At 43.5% G+C, this 23,940-nt stretch overlaps 1 protein-coding gene across 1 annotated transcript in view; it reads right to left on the minus strand.

Moving 5' to 3' along the window:
• Positions 1–23,940, minus strand: part of BCL2L13 (BCL2 like 13) — a 75,941-nt gene that overhangs the window by 27,550 nt on the left and 24,451 nt on the right. The window contains exons 2-5 of the mRNA XM_073621562.1: positions 22,830–22,987; positions 16,775–16,879; positions 15,317–15,473; positions 13,532–13,601 (exon numbers count right to left, since the gene is read on the minus strand). Coding sequence (XP_073477663.1) covers positions 13,532–13,601; positions 15,317–15,473; positions 16,775–16,879; positions 22,830–22,950 — 453 coding nt within the window. The 5' untranslated portion in view covers positions 22,951–22,987. The remainder of the gene's footprint in view (positions 1–13,531; positions 13,602–15,316; positions 15,474–16,774; positions 16,880–22,829; positions 22,988–23,940) is intronic.

Raw genomic sequence — 23,940 nt, forward strand, 5'->3', positions numbered from 1 at the left:
TTAGGATAAGGACGCAATACAACCTTATCCTTACGAATAATCAAATATGGCTCTTTACAGGAAAGAGCAGCCAACTCTGATACTCTCCTTGCAGAAGATATGGCAACCAAGAAAACTATTTCCCTCACCAAGAGGATCAAGGGAACATCTTGAATTGTAAAGCCGACAGGGCTAAATTTAAGTCCCAAGGGTTCAGGGGTGACTTAACTGGGGGATTAATCCGCTTTACCCCCTGGATAAGGTTATGAACCAGAGAGTGTGAAGCAAGTGGTCGTTGAAAAAACACAGATAAGGCGGACACCTGGCCCTTGATAGTGCTCAAGGCAAGCTTCATTACTGATCCCATCTGTAGGAACTCAAGGATCCTACCTATGATATATTTCCTGGGGTGTCAACCCCTGGATTCACACCAGGAGACATATGCCTTCCAGACTAATATATGGATTCTGGAAACCAGCTTCCTAGCATTAACCAAGGTAGAAACTACTGAAGCTGACAGCCCATGGTCCTTTAGAATGTGGGTCTCAATAGCCAAACCGTTAAATTTAGCGTTTGTAAGGTAGGATGGAACACCGGACCTTGCGAGAGAAGGTCTGGCCACAGGGGCAGGGTCCCCTACTGCCATCCTTATGATCTCGGCAAACCAAGATATCCTGGGCCACGCTGGGGCCACCAAAATCACCTCCTTTCCCTCTTGCTTGATCCTGCGTAGGAGATGCAGAAGCAGCAGAACAGGAGGGAACGCATCAGATCCCTTGTCCTTGACACAAAGTTATCGATCTTGTTGTTGAACCCGGACGCAAACAGATCCACGTCTGGCACTCCCCTTTTTTGGCATATTGACAGAAAGATGTCAGGGTGAAGGGGCCATTCTCCCGGGAACAATTGTTTGCGACTCAAGTAGTCTGCCTGCCAATTCCCCATCCCTGGAATGAAAACTGCTGATAGGCAAAGGATGTTGTTTTCTGCCCAAGACAGAATATGATTCACCTCTCTCTGGGCCGCACAACTTCTCGTGCCCCCTTAGTGATTGATATAAGCCACAGCTGTGGCATTGTCAGATTGGATCCCGACAGGATAATTCCGTAGTCTGAGCGTTCAGGCCTTTAGGGCCAGGTGTACTGCCCGAATCTCTAGAATATTGATGGGCAAGGTTAACTCTGATTTGGACCACTTCCCTTGGACAGACGCTTCGTCCAGGACTGCTCCCCAGCCCAAAAGGCTGGCATCTGTTGTTACTACTTTCCAGGCAACCGGTAGAAAGGATTTTTCTTTTTGAAGATTTTTGGATATTAACCACCAATTGAGGCTCTGACGCACTTTGGCGGATAAACGCATCAGGAAGTCCAAAGTTTGGCCCTTCTTGTTCCAAGTGGACAAGATACTGTTTTGCAGCAGTCTTGAATGAAACTGTGCATAGGGAACGGCCTCGAAAGAAGCCACCATTTTTCCCAATAAACTCATGCAAAGATGAATAGAAGGATTCTTCTTTGTTTTGACCAACTGAATCAGTTCCTTTAAGGAACCGATTCTTTCCTGGGGCAAAAATACCCTTTTCTGGACTGTATCTATGATCAGCCCTAAGTACTGCAATCTCCTTGGTGGTTTTAAGGAGGATTTTTCTAGGTTGAGGATCCAACCTAAAGTAATCCAGGTAGCTGACTGCGGTGACCAGACTTTGGTTTAAACGGGTTACCGATTGATCCATCAAGAGTAGATCGTCTAAGTAGGCTAGTATCATTATACTTTGATCCCTTAACCTGGCTAAAGGAGGAGCCAGGATCTTCATAAACACTCGAGGTGCAGTAGCTAGCCCGAAAAGGTAGAGCTACAAAACTGGAAATGAAGTTTTTCTACCTCGAAGCATAGAAATTTCTGGTGAGCAGGGAAGAGTTTAGATCTTTGAGATCCAGAATGTCCATTTGGATTTAACCAAACCCCAACCTCTGCTCTTACATGGGGACCACCTTGACCACTTTTGCCTCTCTGCGACAATTTTGCAGCCAGCACAAGTTTTTTTTTTTCCGTGTTGGAGGACGCCAAGACCGCGCTAAGCCTCACCCTCACCTCGCATCACGCCCCCCTCCCCCTCCTTTCTCTTTCAAAAACAGTTTTCCTGCGCAAGCACGGACCTCCAATCCAACGGGATCGGCTTGTGAGTGAGGGAGGGATGGTGTGGAGGAGAGCTGGAAGCCGCCCCGTGTAGGGGCGGTGAAAGAAAAAATGGCATAGCCGATAGTTTTCAGTTCTCCCTTATACTCAACCTCGTGAAGAGCTCAGCCCAGGTGGGGGTGTCTGGAGGAAGCAAAAACCCCCCAAACTTATTGGAGGTCTGCCTGCTGGCTGGAGAAAAAGTCTGCTGCTTCTGTGACACAGCGTGATCTCTGAGCAAAGCATGACTTTTCCCACCACAGGGTTTTCTGTGGTAAACCAACAGACCCAATCTTCACCCTTCACAGCGGGTTCCGTTAAACCTTCAGGAGCCAGGGGATCCTCGAGGAAACCCACAATCCTGGACCTGCAATAGCACCACCGGCAGTAAACTTTATGGCCTTAATACCAAAAAGTACTGGATTCCGGGGTCCAGCTCTCAAAAGAGAAGCATTCACAGGCAAAAACCTTGTTTCTTCGGACACGAGGCCCAGGTACCATTCTATTCGCCCAGAAAGACACCTTGAATGGATCCGTCTGCATAGCTTGCCCCAGCAAGGGGCAACAAAAAATGTTTATGAAAAAAAAAGAGATTATATATATTATATAAAATTACTAAAAATAAAAAAAAAAGAAATCAAAGAAATAAATATAAATCAAAATCAAGAATTCAATCCATTGGGCCATAATGAATTTAAACAGTGTATCCATTGAACTTCCCGCTTTCTAAGGGTCCCCATTTCCTCCACATCTGTTCTTACGTATACCATCTATAACCATGAATCTTAATTGAGAAACAGTATGTCCTTTCTCAGTAAAATGTTGGGCTAAGGGTAATTTGTCTAATTTATCCCTGATGGAACACTTACGTCTAGCAATCTTTCACCTTTTGGGTGGTTTCTCCCACAAATAACCCACATGGACATCTGATTATGTATACAACATAAGATGACTGGCAAGTATAATGGTTTTTAATGTTAAATATTATAGCCTCTATGTGGATGGAAAAAGGATTTCCCTTTTATCAAGCTATCAAGCTGTTACATTGAATGCAACACAAACAGGGCAATGAGACAAAATTACGTGGTCCCAGAAACATTGTAAGAGGCGAGGGAGGACGATACTGATCAGATTTAACCAATCTGTCATATCGTCCAACCTCGACGGTAAGAAGGTAGGGGAGGACACTGAAATTCCTGCACTGAAGGATAACCGTCACGCAGGATAGACCAGTGTTTCTTTAATATATTTTAAACCCTAGTGGAATAAGGATGAAATTGTGAGATGAAATGGAGACGTTGAGTGTTACTATGTGCGGATCTGTGACTAAGCAGACTGTCTCGATCCTTTTTAATAAATTTCTTGGGATAACCTCGTAATTTCCCCTCCATCTCATCCAATCCGATTCTCATTAAATCTCGATCACTAACAATCCAGGACACGCGAACCAACTGGCTGCGAGAAATGGACTTGTTGGATGAAAGCTAGAATATAATAATAGCTGATTACGATCTGTAGGTTTTGTGTATAAGTTACTGACTATGTGCTGGTCATTAGGGATGGGTGACCGGTTCGGGCCGAGCATAAGTTCTGCGAACACTGAACAATATGCTGTGTTCAGGGCAAATTCGAAAGCCGCCAGAAAACCATTAAAGTCTATGGGACATTAACATGAAAAATCAAAAGTGTTAATTTTAAAGGCTTATATGCAAGTTATTGTCATAAAAAGAAGTGTTTGGGGACCCGGGTCCTGCCCCAGGGGACATGTATCAATGAAAACATTTTTTTAAAAAACAGCCGTTTTTTCGGGAGCAGTGATTTTTTAATGCTTAAAGTGAAACAATAAAAATGAAATATTCCTTTAAATATCGTGTCTGGGGGGTGACTATAGTATGCCTGTAAAGTGGCGCATTTTTCCCATGTTTAGAACAGTACCACAGCAAAATGACATTTCTAAAGGTAAAATTGTCATTTAAAACTGATCGCGGCTGTAATGAATTGTAGGGTCTCGGCAATATAGATAAAAATCATTGAAAAAAAAAAAGAAGAAAAAGGAGCATGGGTCCCCCCCCCCAGTACATTACCAGGCCCTTTGGGTCTGGTATGAATATCAAGGGGAACCCCGAACCAAAATTAGAAAAATAAATAAAATAACAAAATAAATAAATTGCATGGGGGTCCCCCTAAAATCCATACCAGGCCCTTCGAATCTGATATGGAAATTAAGGCGAACCCGGCGCCAAATTTGATGTACCCCTACCATTTCACAAAAAAAGTGTCAAAATGGTAAAAAAAACACAATAGCCGGTTTTTGACAGTTCCTTTATTAATAATGTCGTCTTCTTCTTTCCCCTCCTTCTTCCTCCGGTCTTCCTTCGGTTTTCTCCTTCTTCCTCCATCTTCTTCTTCCCCCGCTTCTTCCTCCGGTCTTCTCCATCTTCCTCCGGCTTCTTCCCCGCTTCGTCCTCCGGACGATCCGCTTCAATGGGAGGCTCCCGCCATGTGACACTTCTGTGCTTGCAACAGTTCTTATATAACTGAGGGCGGGGCCACCCGGTGACCCTGCCCCCTCTGACGCCACGGGGACTTCCCTAGGCGTCAAAGGGGGGCTGGGTCACCTGTTTACGTAAAGTTGTAAATAGTCTTTTTTTTTTAAAAGAAAACATTTTCCTCCAAAACGATCGGCAATAATTGTATCAAAAAAGGTAATATGTGTGGATGTATATTTATTTGAGTGGATCAAAAGTCAGCAGGCCTCTATGCCCTAATCATAGGGCATGTCATAGGCGACATGCAGAAACTACGTGGCCGGGTTACTGAGACCGAGCAACGTATTAGTGACCTAGAAGACACCATTAACGCCATCCTGCCCAAACTTAATACATATGGGGGGAAGATTGCCACCCTGGAGGATAAGGTCGATGACCTCGAGAACAGTCTCCACAGGAATAACCCACATCTGGTTGGTCTCCCGGAACGTGTGGAGGGTCCTGATCCCGTAGCCTTCCTTGAAAGCTGGCTCCAGCAAGAATTTGGCCGCACTCAACTATACCCCTGTTTTGTGATTGAGAGGGCCCACAGAGCCCCTGGGCACCCCCCTCCCTGAAAGAGGCCCCCCACGTACTGTGGCGATTCGTCTCCTCAATTACAGGGATCGTGACTCTATCCTGGGGGCTGCCAGGAAGAAGGGAAGTCTTTGGATTAATAACTCTGTGGTGTCCCTCTTCCTTGACTACTCTGCGACAGTCTGTAACTGAAGAGCCAGTTACCAGCATGTCGAGCAGAAACTCTGGGAGCAGGATATCCAATACTCCATGCTGTTCCCTGCCACCCTCCGGGTTACCTACCAGGGGAATGTCGAATTTTTCCAATCCCCACAGGATGCCCTGGCCTGGTGGGAATCACTACCCCGCCCTCCCAAACCACCTGCCTGATGGAGGTTCGCATGTTTTGCTGGAAAAGCTGGATAACCCGAATCTTCTTTCTCCCCTGGCCCATTCCTATTATCCTTTGTTAATCACCACTGAAGTACTACTAAGCGACAAGTATGGTTGATCATACACATCTCCTGTTAGGAGAGTACCTGGCCCTCAGTTTTGAGCAGGCCTGAGCTGCCTTGGGGTTCACCCCCCCCTTTGATATTTGTTGAACACTGACTACCTTTGTTTTTCTGACGTCTCTCTTACTTCCTGTTGCCGGCCATGCGCCCCACGCATGGTACAAGTTTTGGGTATAGGCCCTCTCCCCTTTTTTGGAGCTTGGCAGGGGTAATGCTACCCTTACTGGGTAATGTTACTGTACATAGTTTTACTGTTGTGTGTATGATGTACGTGTGTTTTTATGTTTTTGTAGCACTGCGACCCTCACGACCTTCTGTAGCTGTGACCGGGGATGGAGAGCCCTCCAGAGGCCCCTTCACTCCCCCCCTTCCGTGCCCTAGTGGTTTCTACACTGATCCTATGTCTCAGGTAAACGTTTGTTCGTGGAATGTCCGCGGACTGAACTCTAAAATTTAAAAGAGCTTCTATTTTTGAGGCCCTGAGGCACAGCAAAACGCGTGTTCTGTGCCTTCAGGAAACTCATCTCATGGGATCTAAAATTGTCTAAAAAATGTCAAAAAACATTGGGTGGCCCATAACTACCAATCTACTTATTCTAACTATGCGCGAGGGGTTGCGATTTTAATCTGTAAGGGGTTACCTTACTCAGTGTGCATTTTGCCTCTTTACCTAGTTGTCCCATGCTCATCCTTGGGGATTTTAACTCTGTGTTGCAGCCTGCCTTAGATAGGATGAAACCTCTACAGTCTGAGTCCAAATTATTTTGTGTGTGGTGCAGTGCCTATAGATATGTAGACATATGGCGCTGGAAATATTCTAATGACAAAGTGTTCTCCTGCCAGTCCAGGTCTTATGCAACCCTCTCCAGAATAGACTATGCCCTGGCCACCCCATGTCCAGTCCATAGCATATTTATCCCAGACGGCCTCTGATCATTCTATAATACAGGGTTTGACTTTGGGCCACAGACCGTTGTTCCGGGCCTGGAGACTCAGTCATCTCTGGATCTCCACACTGTAAATGTCCGAGTCCATCCCAACTGACATGACCAATTACTAGTCCTTTAACACTGACTCTGCAGCCGGGGGCCCTGTCTGGGACCCCTTTAAGGCGGTAGTCAGGAGCTCATATCTCACGCATTAAACGATACAGATCCACCAGGTGGGCAATGCAGGAAGCTCTCCAAAATTCGTTGGAGGAGGCACGTAGCCCGTCATACTGGTAGCCCCTCCTCAGACTAGAGGTATGCTGACAGACGCTCATCAGGCGATCCAGCTTCATATGGTGGATTTGACCAGGAAGCAACAACTATACCTCTCTGCTCGTATTTATGAGCATGGGGGGGGGGGGGACGGTAGGCTCCTTGTGTGTCTTCCCATACAGACCTTCAGGATAGTTAGATTGCTGAAATTCAACTCCCGGACAGGTCAACTACTACTGACGCTCTGACCATTAACCAAACCTTTGCAGATTTTTATAGTACAATATACGAAAATACATCTATCCCTTTAGAACAAGCCTTTCTAGGCTTCTTTGAATCACTTGACTTTCCAGCACTTAGTACCCCCAAGCAGCTTTCCTTAGATAAGCCTATTACGCTGGAGGAGGTAACTACGGCCATACGTCTATTACCGACCAATAAAACTCCAGGCCTGGACAGACTCCCCTCAGAATGGTACCAGACACACATAGCATAACTGGCTCCTAGGCTCCTTAAGACATTCCAATACACTCTTAAGCTGGGAAAACTTTCAGACTCTGAACGAAGCACTTATAGTGGTCATACCTAAACCTAGAAAGGACAAGCTCCAGTGTGGGTCCTACTGTCCCATATCCCTATTAAATAACGATGCCAAAATCCTAGCAAAAATTCTTGCCCTTAGACTTCAGATGGTCATTCTATCCCTCATACCGCCGGACCAATTCGGCTTTATGCCTGGCAGGAGCACATTTGACAACATTCATAGATTGTATTTACATATATAATTTGCAGCACAAGCGAAACATGGTGGATTGGTCCTATCCCTAGATGTGTTAAAAGCTTTTGACACAGTGAGCTGGCCCTTCCTTTGGGAAGCTATGGCATGGGTGGGAATTGGTCCACACTTTGTTCAGTGGGCCCGCTTATTATATGCGGACCCAAGGGCCAGAGTCCGCACCATAAGGATATCTCTGAACCATTTTCCTCGAAGAAGGGTACCAGGCAGGGGTGCCCTCTCTCTCCACTTCTGTTCGCACTGGCCATTGAGCCGTTGGCCCTGGCGCTGCGACAGACGTCAGAGATAGGGGGCATCCGATCTAGTCTATTAGAGAAGATCTCTCTCTACGCGGACGATGCCCTTATATATTTGGAAGGTAGAGAGAGCTCATTTAATAAATTGTTGTGTGTTGTGGAGGAGTTTGGCGCGGCTTCGGGACTACAGGTGGGTTGGGAAAAATCTCAGGCCTTTCTTATAGGCCCCCCTTTCCCATTGATTATCTACAAAGGTCACATATGCAATTGACGTCCTCCTTTAAACACCTAGGTATTCAAATACATGCTGATATCTCTAAATACGAAGAACTTAACGTCACTCCTATAGCCAGATAATGGATAGGTTCCATACCTGGTTGTCATTGCCCCTTAATCTAAATGGCCGCATAAACATATTTAAAATGATTTTTCGACCAAAATTCCTCTATTGTTTTCGAGCTGCCCCGTCTTTTTCACTAAAAAGTTTTTGGAAGAATAGACTCCACCCTTTCCACCTTTGTCTGGAATGGTCACCAACCTCGTATAGCCAGGTCCTCCTCACAGGCGGCAAAGGCCGCGGGTGGCCTGGCATGCCCAAAATTTAAGAAATTATTTCCTTGCTTCCCAACTCACCTATGTCCATGCTTGGTTACACTCTGACACCCTGACTCCCTGCCACGGCACTTTTGTTGACTCTTTGGACCTCCTACCTCTCTAAGGGACGAAATCCATAGATCGAGGAGATTGGGTGGTTTCAGATTCTCCAGTTGAGGTTAGTTTTATGGCCTGGGGGGGGGTATCCGACACAGTCTTCTCTGGGTATCTCACCACAGGAACTCCAACCTCCCTGAGCTCCTCGGTCACCTGGACTCGACATGGTGGAGCCGATTTGGCATTACACACCTAATTCATATAGTTGAGGAGAATACCTTACTACCCTTTGATGTACTCAGACTTAAATATGGCCTGGACAATAAATTCTTTTTCAAATATCTTTTACTAAGACACGCCATCCGGGCACAGTTTGGGTCATTGACCATTGAGCTCACGGAATTGTCTATTGAAGACCCCCTGTCATTCCCAGAAATTGCCAAACTTGTGACGACCTTTTATGGTCGCTTCCAGCTGGTGGGAGCAGATCCTTTCCATAACTCTCATCGCAAATGGCTATTGTCTATGCCTGAGCTTTCTGAAGAGGACTGGGAAGAAGCAACCAAGATATGTTTTCAGGATATAATTAGCACTGCTGACCTACTGGTACAATTTAAGTTTATACACCACCTGCATTACACCCCAGCTAGGCTGGTCCGGATGGGTCTGGGACAGGATATTGCATGTGCTAGATGTGAAATGATTGCTGCCGATTTCTTTTATGTCACAAAATCAAAATAAAACCTTTATAAAAAAAAAAAAGAGAAGAAGGATTCATGGTTATAGATGGTATATCTAAGAACGGAGGTGGAGGAAATAGGGAAATTAACCCTTAGAAAGCAGGAGGTTCAATGAATAGAGGTCGACCGATATGGGTTTTTCTCTGGCCGATGCCAAAGCCGATATTTAGAAATCGCAGTGGCCGATGGCCGATATATGATGCCGATTTTTTTGGGCCGATATATTAGGCCGATTTCTTTTTTTTTTTCCCTTCATCGCATAAAATCTAACAGTTAGACCCCTTTCACACTGGGGCGTTTTTCAGGCGCTTTTGGGCTAAAAAATAGCGCCTGTAAAACGGCTCCCCTGCAGTCTATGTGAAAGCTCGAGTGCTTTCACACCGAGACGATGCGCTGGCAGGATGTTAAAAAAAAAGTCCTGCAAGCGGCATCTTTGGAGCGGTGTATACCGCTCCTCCACCACTCCTGCCCATTGAAATGAATGCGCACCGCTGCCGAAGCGCCTGCAAAGCGTTTCGGCAGCAGCGCTTCAGGGGCGCATTTAATCCCTTCTTCGGCCGCTAGCTGGGTTATAAGCACCCCGCTAGCAGCCGAATAGCGCCGCTAAAATGACGGTAAAGCGCCGCTAAAACTAACAGCGTTTTACCGTCAACGCATGCCCGCTCCAGTGTGAAAGCAGCCTTAAGTAATAAGTGATACAGAAAATTTTTTATATTTAAACATTTATTAAACAAAACAAACCTCCAATCAGTTCACTTGTATGTATAATTTAGATTAAAAAAAAAATAACTAACTATCTTAAATATTAAATACACAAAAACAGGTAATCAAAACTTTTGGACGAAAAAAAATGGGCTAACTTTACTGCTTTTTTTTTTTTTTTTTTTATTTCATTAGTGTATTTTTTCAAAAAAAATTGCGTTTGAAAGACCGCTGCGCAAATACCGTGTGACATAAAATATTGCAACAACCGCTATTTTATTCCCTAGGGTCTCTGCTAGAAAAAATATATATAATGTTTGGGGGTTCTAAGTGATTTTCTAGCAGAAAATACAGGATTTTTACTTGTAAGCAACAAGTGTCAGAAAAGATTTAGTCTTTAAATGGTTAAACTGAGAACTTCTCCACTGAGTTCAGTCTATTGATAAAAGAACCTGAAAGAGATACAATGTATCTTCTTATCAGACTTGGCAGGCTGCCCAGAGGAGGAGAGAAGATAACTTCAGAAAACTTGCATTGACTTCTATTACAGAAGTCATTTGCAAGTCCCGCTGAAGGTATAATCGGTTTTTTTTATCAGCACAATCGGCCGATGCCGATTAAGTAAAAAAAGCCAAATATCGGCCGATATATCGGTCGACCTCTATCAATGAATACACTGTTTAAATTCATTATGGCCCAGTGGATTGAATGCTGATTTATATTTATTTCTTCGATTTATTTTTAGTAATTATATATATTAATATCAATGACAGCTTGAAGTCTTTTGTGGTATTTGTGGATGAGGCTCTTTATCTTCTCAGATGGTAAAGCTGCCCATTCCTCTTGGCAAAATGCCTCAAATTCCTGTAAATTCTTGGGCTGTCTTGTATGAACTGCACGTTTGAAATCTCCCCAGAGTGGCTGAATGATATTGAGGTCAGGAGACTGAGATGGCCATGCCAGAACCTTCACTTTACTCTGCTGTAGCCAATGACAGGTCGACTTCGCCTTGTGTTTTGGATCATTGTCATGTTGGAATGTCCAAGTACGTCCCATGCGGAGCTTCCTGGCTGATGAATGCAAATGTTCCTCCAGTATTTTTTGATAACATACTGCATTCATCTTGCCAACAATTTTGACCAAATTTCCTGTGCTTTTGTAGCTCACACATCCTCAAAACATCAGCAATCCACCTCTGTGCTTCACAGTAGGAATGGTGTACCTTTCATCATAGGCCTTGTTGACTCCTCTCCAAATGCAGCGTTTATGGTTGTGGCCAAAAAGCTCAATTTTGGTCTCATCATTCCAAATAACTTTGTGCCAGGTTTGAGTCTGGTCTCTGTGCTGTTGTAACTGGGATACTTTGTGGCATTCGCATAGTAATGGCTTTCTTCTGGCAACTAGACCATGCAGTCCATCTTTCTTCAAGTGCCTCCTTATTGTGCATCTTTAAACAGTCACACCACATGTTTTCAGAGAGTCCTGTATTTCACCTGAAGTTATTTGTGGGTTTTTCTTTGCATTCCGAACAATTTTCCTGGCAGTTGTGGCTGAAATTTTAGTTGGTCTACCAGACCGTGGTTTGGTTTCAACAGAACCCCTAATTTTTCACTTTTTGATTAGCGTTTGAACACTGCTGCTTGGCATTCTCATTTCCTTGGATATATTTTTATATCCCTTTCGTGTTTTATACAGTTCAACTACCTTTTTCTGCAGATCCTTTGACAATTCTTTTGCTTTCCCCATGACTCAGAATCCAGGAACATCAGTGAGGCACTGAATGAAAGATGCAAGGGTCTGTCAGGAGTCCAGAAACTCATTGAACTTTTAGCCCAGGTTCACACTGAGCTGCGGGAATGAAGCCATGCGAGTTCAGCTGAACTCGCATGATTTCACTCCCGCATGTCAGTCCCGATTTTGGCTGCGATTTTGCAGACAACTGTGTGGGCTTCTGCACAATGAAAACCCTGAAATCGCAAAAAGTAGTACAGAAACTACTTTTTGAAATTGGTGAGGCGCCGCAAATGCAGCGTAACATTGATTAGGACAGTGCCATTGCCAGCATTTGCCGCCGATTTGACATGTCAAATCGCACCAATGTGAGCCAGGGCTTATATATATACACATATACACACACACACACACACACACACACACAGACACACTAATTACAAGCAAACAGATCACAGGTGAGGATGGTTACCTTTAACAGCCATTCAAACCCCTTTGTGTTAACTTGTGTGCATGTTATCAGGCCAAAATCACCAGGGTATGTAAACTTTTAAACAGGGTCATTTGGATAGTTTCTGTTGCCATTATGATTTAAAAAGAGTAAACACAGTTGATTGATAATAGATGGCTTCAGCCAAACACTAACCATGAGTGAAAAATGTTTGTGTGTTACCATTCATATTCTCTGAAAAAATGGGCAAGAAATCATAAATTCTGCCAGGGTATGTAAACTTGTCAGCACAACTGTGATAGATGTTTATTAACTTTTTTTTTCAATGTGACATTTTATTGCCTTTCCATATTTACATTTCTCATACATATTTTTATTGGCTCTCTGCATATCCTGTGACTGCATGTAGCATACTATCCTTGCAGAGTAACTGCAAAGCTAAAACTATTTGCAGGAAAAAAATCACCTAGAAAGCATTTAATTCATTTTTAGCAGACTGAAAAAGCTGCACTAAGAGAGCAACAGGAAAGTACAATCACTGTACAGAAGGTGGAAAGAAAATGTATTTGTTTAATAAGGGATTTCAACAGCTTGCCATAAGAGCGTTATCAAATGTGTCTATGTAATAACCAACCTTGGATCACTCCCTTGTAAGTAAATATTTACAAATTAATAATAATAATAATAATAATAGAGATTTCTAACCACTTGTGGACAAACTGGATGTACTACACACTCCCCCACAAACCATCATGGAAGCACACAGGGCTTGCGTAGAATGTCCTATCCTTCCACTTAGCTGCAGCCCCACCTCCCTCCTGCCAGCAATTAACAACTCAAAATGATAGCCAGGAGTTGCTGTGTAAATAATACAGCTGCAATAGCTGCTGTGAAAAATAAAACAATTTTTGCAAAACAATGTCACCAAAAGAAACATATGCATTTATGCTTTTTTTATCTTAGATAATGAAATGGCCCATAGCAGAAATGTACAAGCTGCATTGGTGTTTAGTGGATATACAAGTGTGAAAGCTGGAGGTGCCTAAGACATGAATCAGAACAGTTGTTTAAAGATTAAAGATTATTAATGATATTCGTCAGGGCCAGTCCTCTGCCTGAAGCTTGGGTGGATTACTACAGCAGAGATTGGGCACCCCAGACAGCCTCCCACACCCCAGGACAGGTGAACTGAATATGTTTCCACCAGAAGGGCAGATCATTTGCAAGACAAACGAGTGAAAATCAGTCTTATTACCACGTTAACCACATAATTCTCTCAACACACACCCCCAACTGCATCCCGGTGTCTTACCTTGTTCCATCCAGTGGCGTGCAGAGCTGCGGCTTCTGCCTCCTTCTTTAACAGGTCAGAAGTCAAGTTCCTGCAGGGATGAAGAAAAGAGATCACCAATCTGATCTTGTATATTCTCTGGCTGTACATTCACTATTTTTTTCTGAAAGCTGTAGTGGGCTGGCAAAAAATTAAATCTGAAAACATCAATCCAAAAGCAATGGAGTTGCCTTTAAACTTTATACTCTTTGCCCAACCTGACTTTTTCCCCAGGTAATTTAAAGCTTAAAATTTGGGCCCTTTATTCCAATTGCCTAACTCCAAACTGTTTTTTTCTAGTGTGAATAGAATGGTGACGAGTTAAAAACTCTCTTGGGTTTTAAAATCTGTTGGTGATCCCATTTGGGGGTCACATTACTTCCTGTCACTGTGACACCTATACAAAATATGGGCGGTTGCAGTTGTCACTGGGACAGAAAGACACAATTAAACTCAAGAACAAAAAGTAATGTAAAGCAGCTTACAAATCCCTGGAAGTGATGTCTACATTGTTTTTTTCCAGGCCAAGGACATTTTAAACAAGTACAGGAAATACCCATTGATCCTGCCAGAAATGCAATGTGCTTGTCACTTCCTCTAAGCCTTCTGTAAACGATTAGCTTTTTTTTATTCTGGACAGGCAAAATACTCTCTTTTGGATCTACTGGTTGTTTGGGGCATAGAATGAGCCCCTGCTTGGCTACAGGCACCTGGTCAGCCAAGGGGTAACTCAATATGATGGGGCTAGGAGTGGCGAATACATATAATCACTTAAGAAGTCTAGCCTGGGGGACAGCCATGGCTCTCTTGACAGATACAATACAGTGATGGAAGTGTGTCACTAGGCAAAAAAATAAGGAAATGTAAGCTGCATTATATTAAATGTTTTTGTTTTGGGTTCATATATTAAACATATTTAAATGATCGGAACTGCCAGTGCTACTAAATAAGACAAAATGTTTTGGTTTTTTTTTTTTGTTTGTTTTTTATATAGTATGAAAAAGAGGTGGAGCCATTTACTTTTTATTATGTTCCGTGTCCTTCTTCACTAGTTTTCCACTCATGTCATGTTCCGGAGACAAAAGTGAAGGACACAGAAAAACCCATAACCAAGAGGTGGGGTCCCGCTTTAACATATTTTACCTGTGTAAAGCTTTATAAGCATTTGTCAAATCTAAATGCCCAGAAAGGCTGCTGCCATCGACTGCTGAAGAGGGAAATTACCCCCATCACAGGACTGAAAGCAATGAACTCTGCTGCACCTAGATTGTCTTAATGATTCAGCACTGTCTAATTGCCATACTAAGCAGAATGAAATGGGTGGAGCAAACTTCATTACACCAAAGGCATAATTGTAGCACTGACCTCTGACTCACCTTGTGAAAACTACAAGAGGGGTAAGGCAGGCCATACCCGGTGCAAATTTCTTTCCTGCAATCACGGGTTGCAGGAAAGAAATTTACACGATTTCCCCATCAACACAGACAGTGGTGACAGGGGAAACACTCCCGCCGAGTGGGGTGAGGTGGGATAATCGCAAGAGAATCCAGCAGGCTGGTTGTACCAAAGTTGATCAATCAACTTGGTACACTCAGCCTGCCTATTAATGGTTCAAATCATGGCCAGTTCCTGTTGAACCAGCCGAGATTCAAACAGTGTATGGCCAGACTTAGATCCAAAGAAAAACACTAAAATGACCATTTAAGCAAAACTACTATTTGTTAGTATTCTTAGATTCACAGATGCAAGTAGTGCAACTATATTCACCCGCTTAGGAGGTTCTGGTAGGCTTGGTCCAATTGCTCTGGGATCTCAAGACACATCCTCTCCGCTAGCTGTGCTAGACAGTCTTCAATGGTGCTCTCAGGGCTAGCAGGACTGAACACCGGGGAAGTGTGCATGTCAAAGCCAGTGCTGGGGAAGGCTGGAAAGAAGTACAAAAAATGTTAAGGGCAAAATCGTTACCTTACAAAAAATACAATTTTGATACTGCTCTGGAGATTACCCCAATGGTCTCTACTGGTTTACTGGATTTGGTAAAGAGTAAAGCTCCAACCACTGCCTCCAGGACTTTACCCATGACTTTTTCATTCAAGACAGGCCACAAGTCTGAGTTGGAAGAAACTGGACCCTCCGCCATCTTTCTACTGGAAAGGACTGGTCAACGCCTCAGTGCATTTTTATAAAGCCACTTAAGAGCATTGAGCTTGCCCAACTAAATTCAAAGTTGAGCAGAGAGCTGCTGACTACCAGTCATGCTGAAGATGGAGAACTGAGTGATCAGCTGTGTTTGAATGCTCAGTTCTCAGTTTTAGCGGTGGTGGGGGGACAGCTGCAGTTGGGATCGGTTCTGCAGTCATCTAGGCAAATATGGCTGTTTGTTTTTTTTTTTTTTTTTACATTCCCTTACTTCTTGTATTAATATTGTTAAAGAATATGTAAACCCAACATTTCATATTCCTGATATGTGCCTGCTGTACCATGTACTTTGTATTGCTTCCTTTGTGTGAAATCCCTGGTCTCCCTGCCAGTCCCTCTGCTTTCCTATGAAAAACTGACCACACTAGGCATGAGAGCACAGCGTGGCAAGTTTTCTGTAAGTGCTGGGAACTCGGCCTGCTCTCCGCTAATGATTAGACTTGTGCTGGGAAGACCAGTGTTCTGCTGTTATTCCTACCCTAGCTGTCTGAGCTCCTTATGCAGTTAAGAATAAAGGGAATGTGATCACTTATGAAAAAGGGAGAAAAGGGTATTTATAAATTCTTTTAAATCTATACCTAAATGTTTTGCTTTTCATTTCAATTTTAAACTGAATGGTTGTTTTACAAAAGGAGGGTTTACATATTTTGGAAAAAAAATAAGAAGAAAGAAAATTGGTAAAATAATGAAATGCTCTTGATAGACATATGGTCTGAAATCTTTTTTTAGATGGTGCATATCCACCTAGCTGTCATTTCATTTTTTGGTTACACTACCTACTGAGTCCCAGACATGAACATGTTCATTGGAAGTAACCTGCATACTGTATAACAAAAAAATCTTTATCAGAGCACTGCTGCTCTACTACGTGGAAAGGCCAGTGGATAGCCTTAACAGGCAGAAAACTAGCAGATTCTAGGCACTGCATCACAATTATTACAGGTTGACACTAAAACTGAACTTCAGGCAAACTACTAAATACATTAATAGTCAATATATCCCCCCCCCCCCCCCCAGAAAACAAACCTGCAGATATCTCCTCCTCCAATCTTTTCAGCTCCTCCTCTATCTCCGTCTTAACTTTGTCCAGATCATCTCTGGCAGATAGTGGGGGCGCATGCTGCTGGGTGTCTGCAGTGGAGACCAAGGCAATAAGTCAAGACAGGAGGGGTGTTCTCAGTAAAAGGACTGAAAATATAGGATAAAAACCAGCAGTTAAAGTGAAGTCTCTCTTTTTTTTTTTTTCTTTTTTAAATAACAAACACTTTATACTTACCTGCTCTGTTGCAGTGAATTTGCACAGAGCAGCCTGGATCCTCCTCTTCAGTGCTCTTGGCACCTCCCTCCTGTCAAGTGCCCCCCACAACAAGCAGATTGCTATGGGGGCACCTGAGCCGAGCTGCAGCTCCTTGTGTTTAATCAGACACGGAGCTGCAGTTCGGCCCCGCCTCTCTCTCGATTGGCTGGCTAACTGACTTTGATTGACAGCCAAGGGAGCCAATCACGCTGCTGCTGTGTCTCAGCCAATTAGGAGGGAGAGTCTCGGACGGCTGAGGGACTCGTGAACATTGCTGTACAGAGATGGGCTTAAGGTAAGTATTAGGGGGGGCTGCTGCACACAGAAGGCTTTTTCTCTTAATGCATAGAATGCATTAAGATAAAAAAAAAAAAAACTTTCTGCCTTTACAACTCTTTTAATCAGAATTAACTATGGGTAGAACTAGGCAATCCAATCTAAAAGCAGTAAGCCTTTTAGGGTTAACCTGTGCAATTCCTATGTTATTGAGATTTTTTTCTTTTAACCTTAATGCCAGTTCAATCTTGCTGAAGGACTGATTATCTAAGAATCTACCAGATTGTTTTAAACTATTCCTACCAACCCAACAGTAACTGACAGCTGAAGCTTTACTCCAGCCTTCCCTTCAGTCTTGGAAAACATAAATCGCGCTAAACATATAAAAATAGATATAAAAAAATTATATATAAAATAAAAGTGCTCTCATGCACCAAGCCTGTATATAATAGGCCCTCCAGAACGTGTCAGGTGCACCAACTGTCCTCGGTGTATTGGGGGTGATAAAGGGATCTCCAGAACCGCCCAAGGGCCCTCATAACATTTCAACACTTCTCATTTCATTCCAAACTCATGAATGGATGTATATGGCATGGAAAGATAAAAAGTGCTCCATAGTGTAAACCTTCAAGTTTATTGAGTATAAAAACAGTATTGCACTTACATAAGCAAGCAGAAAAAAAACGCCTTGATGTCTGGTGCGCCGGCCAGTAGCACACAGACCAACCCGTCCTTCTGGAACCGACAGTGACAACACGAGGTGACGTCAGCGCGTCGCTTCACCCTACGCGTTTCGTAATAGGTTATGTCGTCCAGGGGCACCCTTCAGTCTTGCATAGTTGTACATGCTCCTCTCCTGTGCTGAAATCACTTAAGCCTCGTACACATGGGCCGAATGTTGGGCGGCAGCCGCCGTTTCAATAGAAACTGGCCGATATTCAGCACATGTGTACTCCAGCCGGTCCAACAAAAGCCATCCGCTCAGCCGTCTTTTGTCGGAGGGGCATGACCGAAAAAGGTCTGCTGATCAGCTCCCGTTTAGCGATCTCAGCCAATGGCTCAGAACGCTGACCGGAGTGTTCTGGCAGGGGTGCTGTCCCCCTATCAGAACATAATAGCACAGCAGGGGAGATTGCTGTATGCACATCGGATGTTAGTACAGTGGCTTTGACCTGAGCTGTCAGTTTTTTTTTTCTTTCACCCCGCTGTGTTGAACCAAAAAAACTAGCAGTGTGTATGAGGCTTTACTCTGAGGAGCTCACAGCATGCACTGATTGGATTTTAGTTCTTTCAATCACTGAGGCTCAGCTTCACAAGTGGGCATTATCTAGGGTGATCTGCATGCAAATGTTGTCTGCTTATAAATATCTTTTCTTCCAGACGGATACCCACCCATCAAGACATTTGGATATCTGCATCTCCAAAGAGCCAGCCCACTGCTTGCATCCTGAGAGAAGCACTGAAGCAGAGTGCTATGATTTTTTCAGGAAGCTGTGTACAGCGTCCTTCCAGCCCCTTCCACCAGCCATGAACTGCCTGCATTCCACTGAGAAGCAAAGAAACCCAGTAATGATTTCACCAAGTGAAGGTGACCATCCCCACAGTGCACAGTCCGGATAAGGTTATACCGAGGTTGCACTGATCCAGATGCACTGCTTCTATTCTTGTATTAGATGACAGGGAAGAGTGGATTAAAGAATACGAAGAGAAAATAATAAACTAAGCTAAGAGTGATTTCTCTGTAAAGGTTGAGGGGACAACTAAGTGAGCATGTCCTCAAATGCTTCCCAGTATCCAATCATGTAAGGGTACCAGCCTACAACCATACTCAAAGTCTGTGTCCTATATTGAATGATTAAGATTAGATGAAACCTGTTTTGTACCCGTCCTGACAAAGATGCAGCAAGCACAGAACAGCTGTTGGGTCCTCGCACCTCTCATGACTCTCTGGAATTTCTCTCTACTGTATTGTACTTTTTGATGTTTAGTAGGCCCAAATCTGATACCCAAAGAACCAAACATCAGCCATGTTCCATTCCCTAGCAGAGCTAAAATAAGAGAACGATACTCTCAGAAGACTGGGCAGGTCTTGTGCTCACAGTTCCAGCTTTTCATGAGAGCTTGATTTTACCCGACAACCTGTCGGACAGAATTAGAAGCCAAGCGGAAAACACGGGAGAGAGCAGAAGCCGCTGCCGTGCCATGCACAGTGACGTTCACTAGTTACTGGGCAGGCCTAAATATCTGTAGAACCAGCCAGAGACGCTGGGCGGAGCGCCAGCTGTGCACGCGTCGCTTACACAACCCAACATTTTACAGTAACGCCTTGTCAGCGTGGGGCCACAAGAGACCTTAATCGAAATTAGAAAACGAGTGGATGGACCAGGACTGAAACCGATCCATGGTATAAAATGAGGCGTAAAGTGGAAGTGAAGGAATGCACATACTGTATGCTTTATAATGAAAACATTCAAAGTTAAATGTTCTGTAAGGAGTTCCTCTTACAAAAAAAAAAAAAAAAATGTGCAACCTGTAATGTTCTTGCTCCTAATTGTGTCCCCTAAGCTATAGGGCAGCTTTATGCTGAAGAGCATGCATAGACAAAATTGGGTCAGGAGTGGCGCTGGATCCTAATGTCATTTAAATTCCCAAAACACTAGCAGCCATTATAGGTCTCAGACAAACCAGCACAGACCAAGTCTTCATAAACTGGTGTCCTTTTTACCCACTAGGGAGCCTTGGCTAAAACTGGAACTGTAAAAAAAAGAAGAAAAAAAAGTGGAGTGGAGCAGAACAAGAATTAATTGGTGAAGTTGGTAGCCAACGTGTTTGAAGGGTTTCCAAAGCACTCTTCTTCAAGGCTTCAGATAAAGACAGTTCCTGGCAGATTCTGAGGCTGTTGAACTTTTTTTCCATTCACAGGTGTGACTTGTCATGCGACTATGGGCATCAAAAGTTGCATGACAAGTTGCAGGCCATTCTTTTCAGTGGCCCCTGTTCAAAATCGGTGGACTTAAAATCGCAGAAAGTTTGAAAAGGTGCTGCACTACTTTGGTGCGACTTTTGATGCGAGAGTGTAAGGTCGGATCAAAGTCATACTCAGTCCCTCTAGTGTGAAAAGAGCCTAAAACAAAGTAGATAAAAAGTACCAATGTTACTTTGTATTTCTATTTCCTGTCTGTAGAATGTTTATTAACACTGTGCGAGATGGTCCATTTTTTTTACAGTAGAAGTTTCTACAGCTGTTGTATTTACACAGCAACTCCCAGCTGACATTTTGACAGCTTGAAATTGGCAGCAAGTGCATGCGGGAGGGGATGGGGCTGAAGAATAGGGCTTACTACACACATCTTGTGTGCCTTGATGACGGTTTTTCTGCATTTGCAGAACATTCAGTAATCACAACTGGTTAAGGCCCATATGAGCAAAACCTGTTAGAGGGAGGAGTCCTAGCGGGCCATGCAAGCCAGCTAAGAGTAAAACGTTTTACAGCTCTTCAATGTGTGTAGTCTCCACTTTTGTTTTCTGGATATACGCTAAATACTGTATATGTAACTAGGTTGGCGAAAGCCAAGGGGTTTACCTGCACCTGTGCTGGGAGTGACCTAGGGCAGATCAGTGAATTTTTGTGCACGGTGTTGCATGTTAACAATTTACATAAGGGCAGCCTATTTATTTGAACAGGCTGCTTATGCATCACAACGAACCTTAACCCCTTGGCGCCTGTTCCCGCCGGCCCTTTAAATGTTTGAATGTTTGGAGACCGCGGTGATTGGCTAGCACAGCGATCGCATGATCAAAAGAAGCTTTCCTTGAGCTGCCGGTCACTGTGCCGGGTGCGCACTCTATGGACGCTATCGCACGCAAATATGCGGGCGCTCAGAGCCAATGCCCGGCCGCCAAGAGGCTGCATATTCACATGCGGTGTTAAACTAAGAACAAAAAAAAAATTTACATATTGCAGCTTACCAATCATGGGATGTGGTGCCTACATTAGTTTTCTTTTTTAAGCTTTTTGCCCTCTGTTCTCATCTGGGGATACGGCCAATAACACATCTACTCTATTAAAGTGCCTACACTCTGGATGAAAGAGCAACAGAAACACCTTTGGAAAGCAGCATTGTTAATCTGGGGTGAGGGAAGTGTAAGATGCACTAACAGATTTAGATACACTAACACATTGAAGCCAAACTTCAGCTAACAATTTTTAAGCAGTTACAGCAACAGTTTTTTTTCTTTTGGGATAAAGGTTTTACATAAATAAAAGCATTGTAAGCACCCCTGTCAGTGGTAAATGGTTTGTATCAGCCTTATAACTGCTGCCGGACAGCTTGTTCAGTTGCAAAATAGCATACTTACTGGCCAGGATGACATGGTGAAAATAAAGGAAATTAAGTTCAAAAACGAAAACTTAGTCAGCCATCACATCTAAGAATAGGTAAGCTGCAATGCAAGTGTATGTTAAAGTAGAACTTCACCCAAAAAAGGGAAGTTCTGCTTTAAGGCCTCCTCCCCCACTCTTATATCACATTTGGCAATTTTTTGGGTGGGGTGGGGGTACCTTATCTGGTTTTGAAAGGTTCCCACTTCCACTCGGATCGCCTAGGGGATCAGAGCAGGGGTTCTCCTTTCCCCCTCCCTCCTCGCAGTCTTCTGGGACACATCACAGGTCACAGAGGACTATGGGACCATTCGCAATGCTCAAAGTTGCTCGCACATGCGCAGTGAGCACCTAGCTGTTAAGCCCCAAGCTGTCACAGCCCGGCTCCCACGGTTAAGATGCCAGCGCCGGGGACCGAAGACGATCCCCGGCGCTCCTTTGGGTGAGCACAGCGAGGGATCCTGGAAAAGGTAAGTGTCTGCTTATTAAAAGTCAAATTGATTATGCCAGGCATGGAAGCAGATCCATGCTGGTATGATCATTTTGGACATCTGTTCCTCTTTGTAAGGCTGTGAGGTCACAAGACCACACAATAAAACCATCTTTAAAAAGTTATAAAGCATTTGTTTATTAAAAAAATGCAGTTCTCAAGTCAAGCCTTATTGTCATTCTACTACACGTGAGGACATACGGTAGAACAAAATGTCATATCTCAGAGGACCATGGTGCTACATACGAATTAAACATAATTATAAATATACAAAAGCAAAAAAACACAAGAACTTAAAAAAAAAAAAAAAAAAAATTAAACAATTCATATTTCCTGTATCACAAAGTGCTATTGGGCAATCACATATACTTTAAAATGGACCAACGCATGGTAGTGTGCTACAACACAGATGTGTGCTGGCTTAGCAGGTTGAGGTTCCACTGATAAGGCACCACGCTACTTTAGGTGTGTTGCTGTGCATTTTACTGTGGCTCAGATGTCTCAGCAGTCTATACCAATTTTCAGAACAAATACATACAGCATGCTGCAAGAGATTTTTGTCCTCCATGTAGAGCATGCTGGGACCAGCAGTTCTAAAGACCCCAATGAGTCACTGCTTACAATGTCATCTACTTACCAGCTCTAGTTGTGGGGGGTACTTCCCTCGTACCCTCTTGTGAGGTGAACCCCAGGTAGCTGAGCACAACGTACTTAGTTTCATAATGGAATCCAACAGGCACTGAGGATGCTGACGCCATGGGCTTGGAGAGAGAGGTATGCGGGAGAGCAGAGGTCCTGCATGGGAACACAAAGGGAATTTTCAAAGAGCTGTTATTGTCACATTTGCCTGAAAGTAAAAGTTGGATGCAAGTTTCACATTTTACACCGGTCAAGTTATATTCCTTGTCTATTGCATATCGACCTGAAAAGGCTCATGGCAAGTTTCAGCATGAAGTGTAAATTTTACAGCAGTTACCCCTGCAGCAAAATAAGACACATGCCAGCTAAAACCAAAAAAACGCATTACGGGAGCTTCACAGTAAACTGTTTTTTTTAATATTCATTTATTATTATAGTGGTTAAAAAATATACATTCAGAATAGCATACTACAAACTAAATATTCCATACAATAACACTTTTGCAAGAAATGCGTAGTCATGGACCAGAAGACTGTAAAGGAGGTATAGATCGCTGTCACAGGAGTAGCACACACACAGTAGCAGGGAATTGTATTGATTAATGCAGAAAGTTTGGCATTTAAGTGATCCTCTTAGGTTACGAAAAACAGGCAGAGAGGGACCGGGGCCCCGGATTGATTCTGGTCTGATAAATGCATGCTGACCCCCAGGGATGCATGTATGTATCAGACCAAAACCTGGACACCCCGGCCGTTTTGCACATCTTTATTAAATTAGGATAGCCAATAAAGTACATCACTTAAACTCCTACACCTAAACACTTTCCAAAACTAAACTAAAAAAATCTGTCCTCTAAGGACAATGAACCATCAGCAAGACTTTAGGAAATACAGCTGCTTTTATTATTCAGAAATATTTTCCATTATCATCTAAAGACGGTTCAGTTGGCAATGTTCCTCTATATAATTACTGGACAGCAAGTCACATGTGTGCTGGAAAACATTAACTTCATTTACTCTGATGCTCTATAGTCAATTAAACACCGTCAACATTCTTTTACCTTGTGCTGGGAAATTGCCTCTAATTCTTCTTTACAATAAAGCCTTGCT

This window comes from Aquarana catesbeiana, linkage group LG03, assembly GCF_042186555.1.
Source record: "Aquarana catesbeiana isolate 2022-GZ linkage group LG03, ASM4218655v1, whole genome shotgun sequence".
Taxonomy (NCBI): Eukaryota; Metazoa; Chordata; class Amphibia; order Anura; family Ranidae; genus Aquarana; species Aquarana catesbeiana.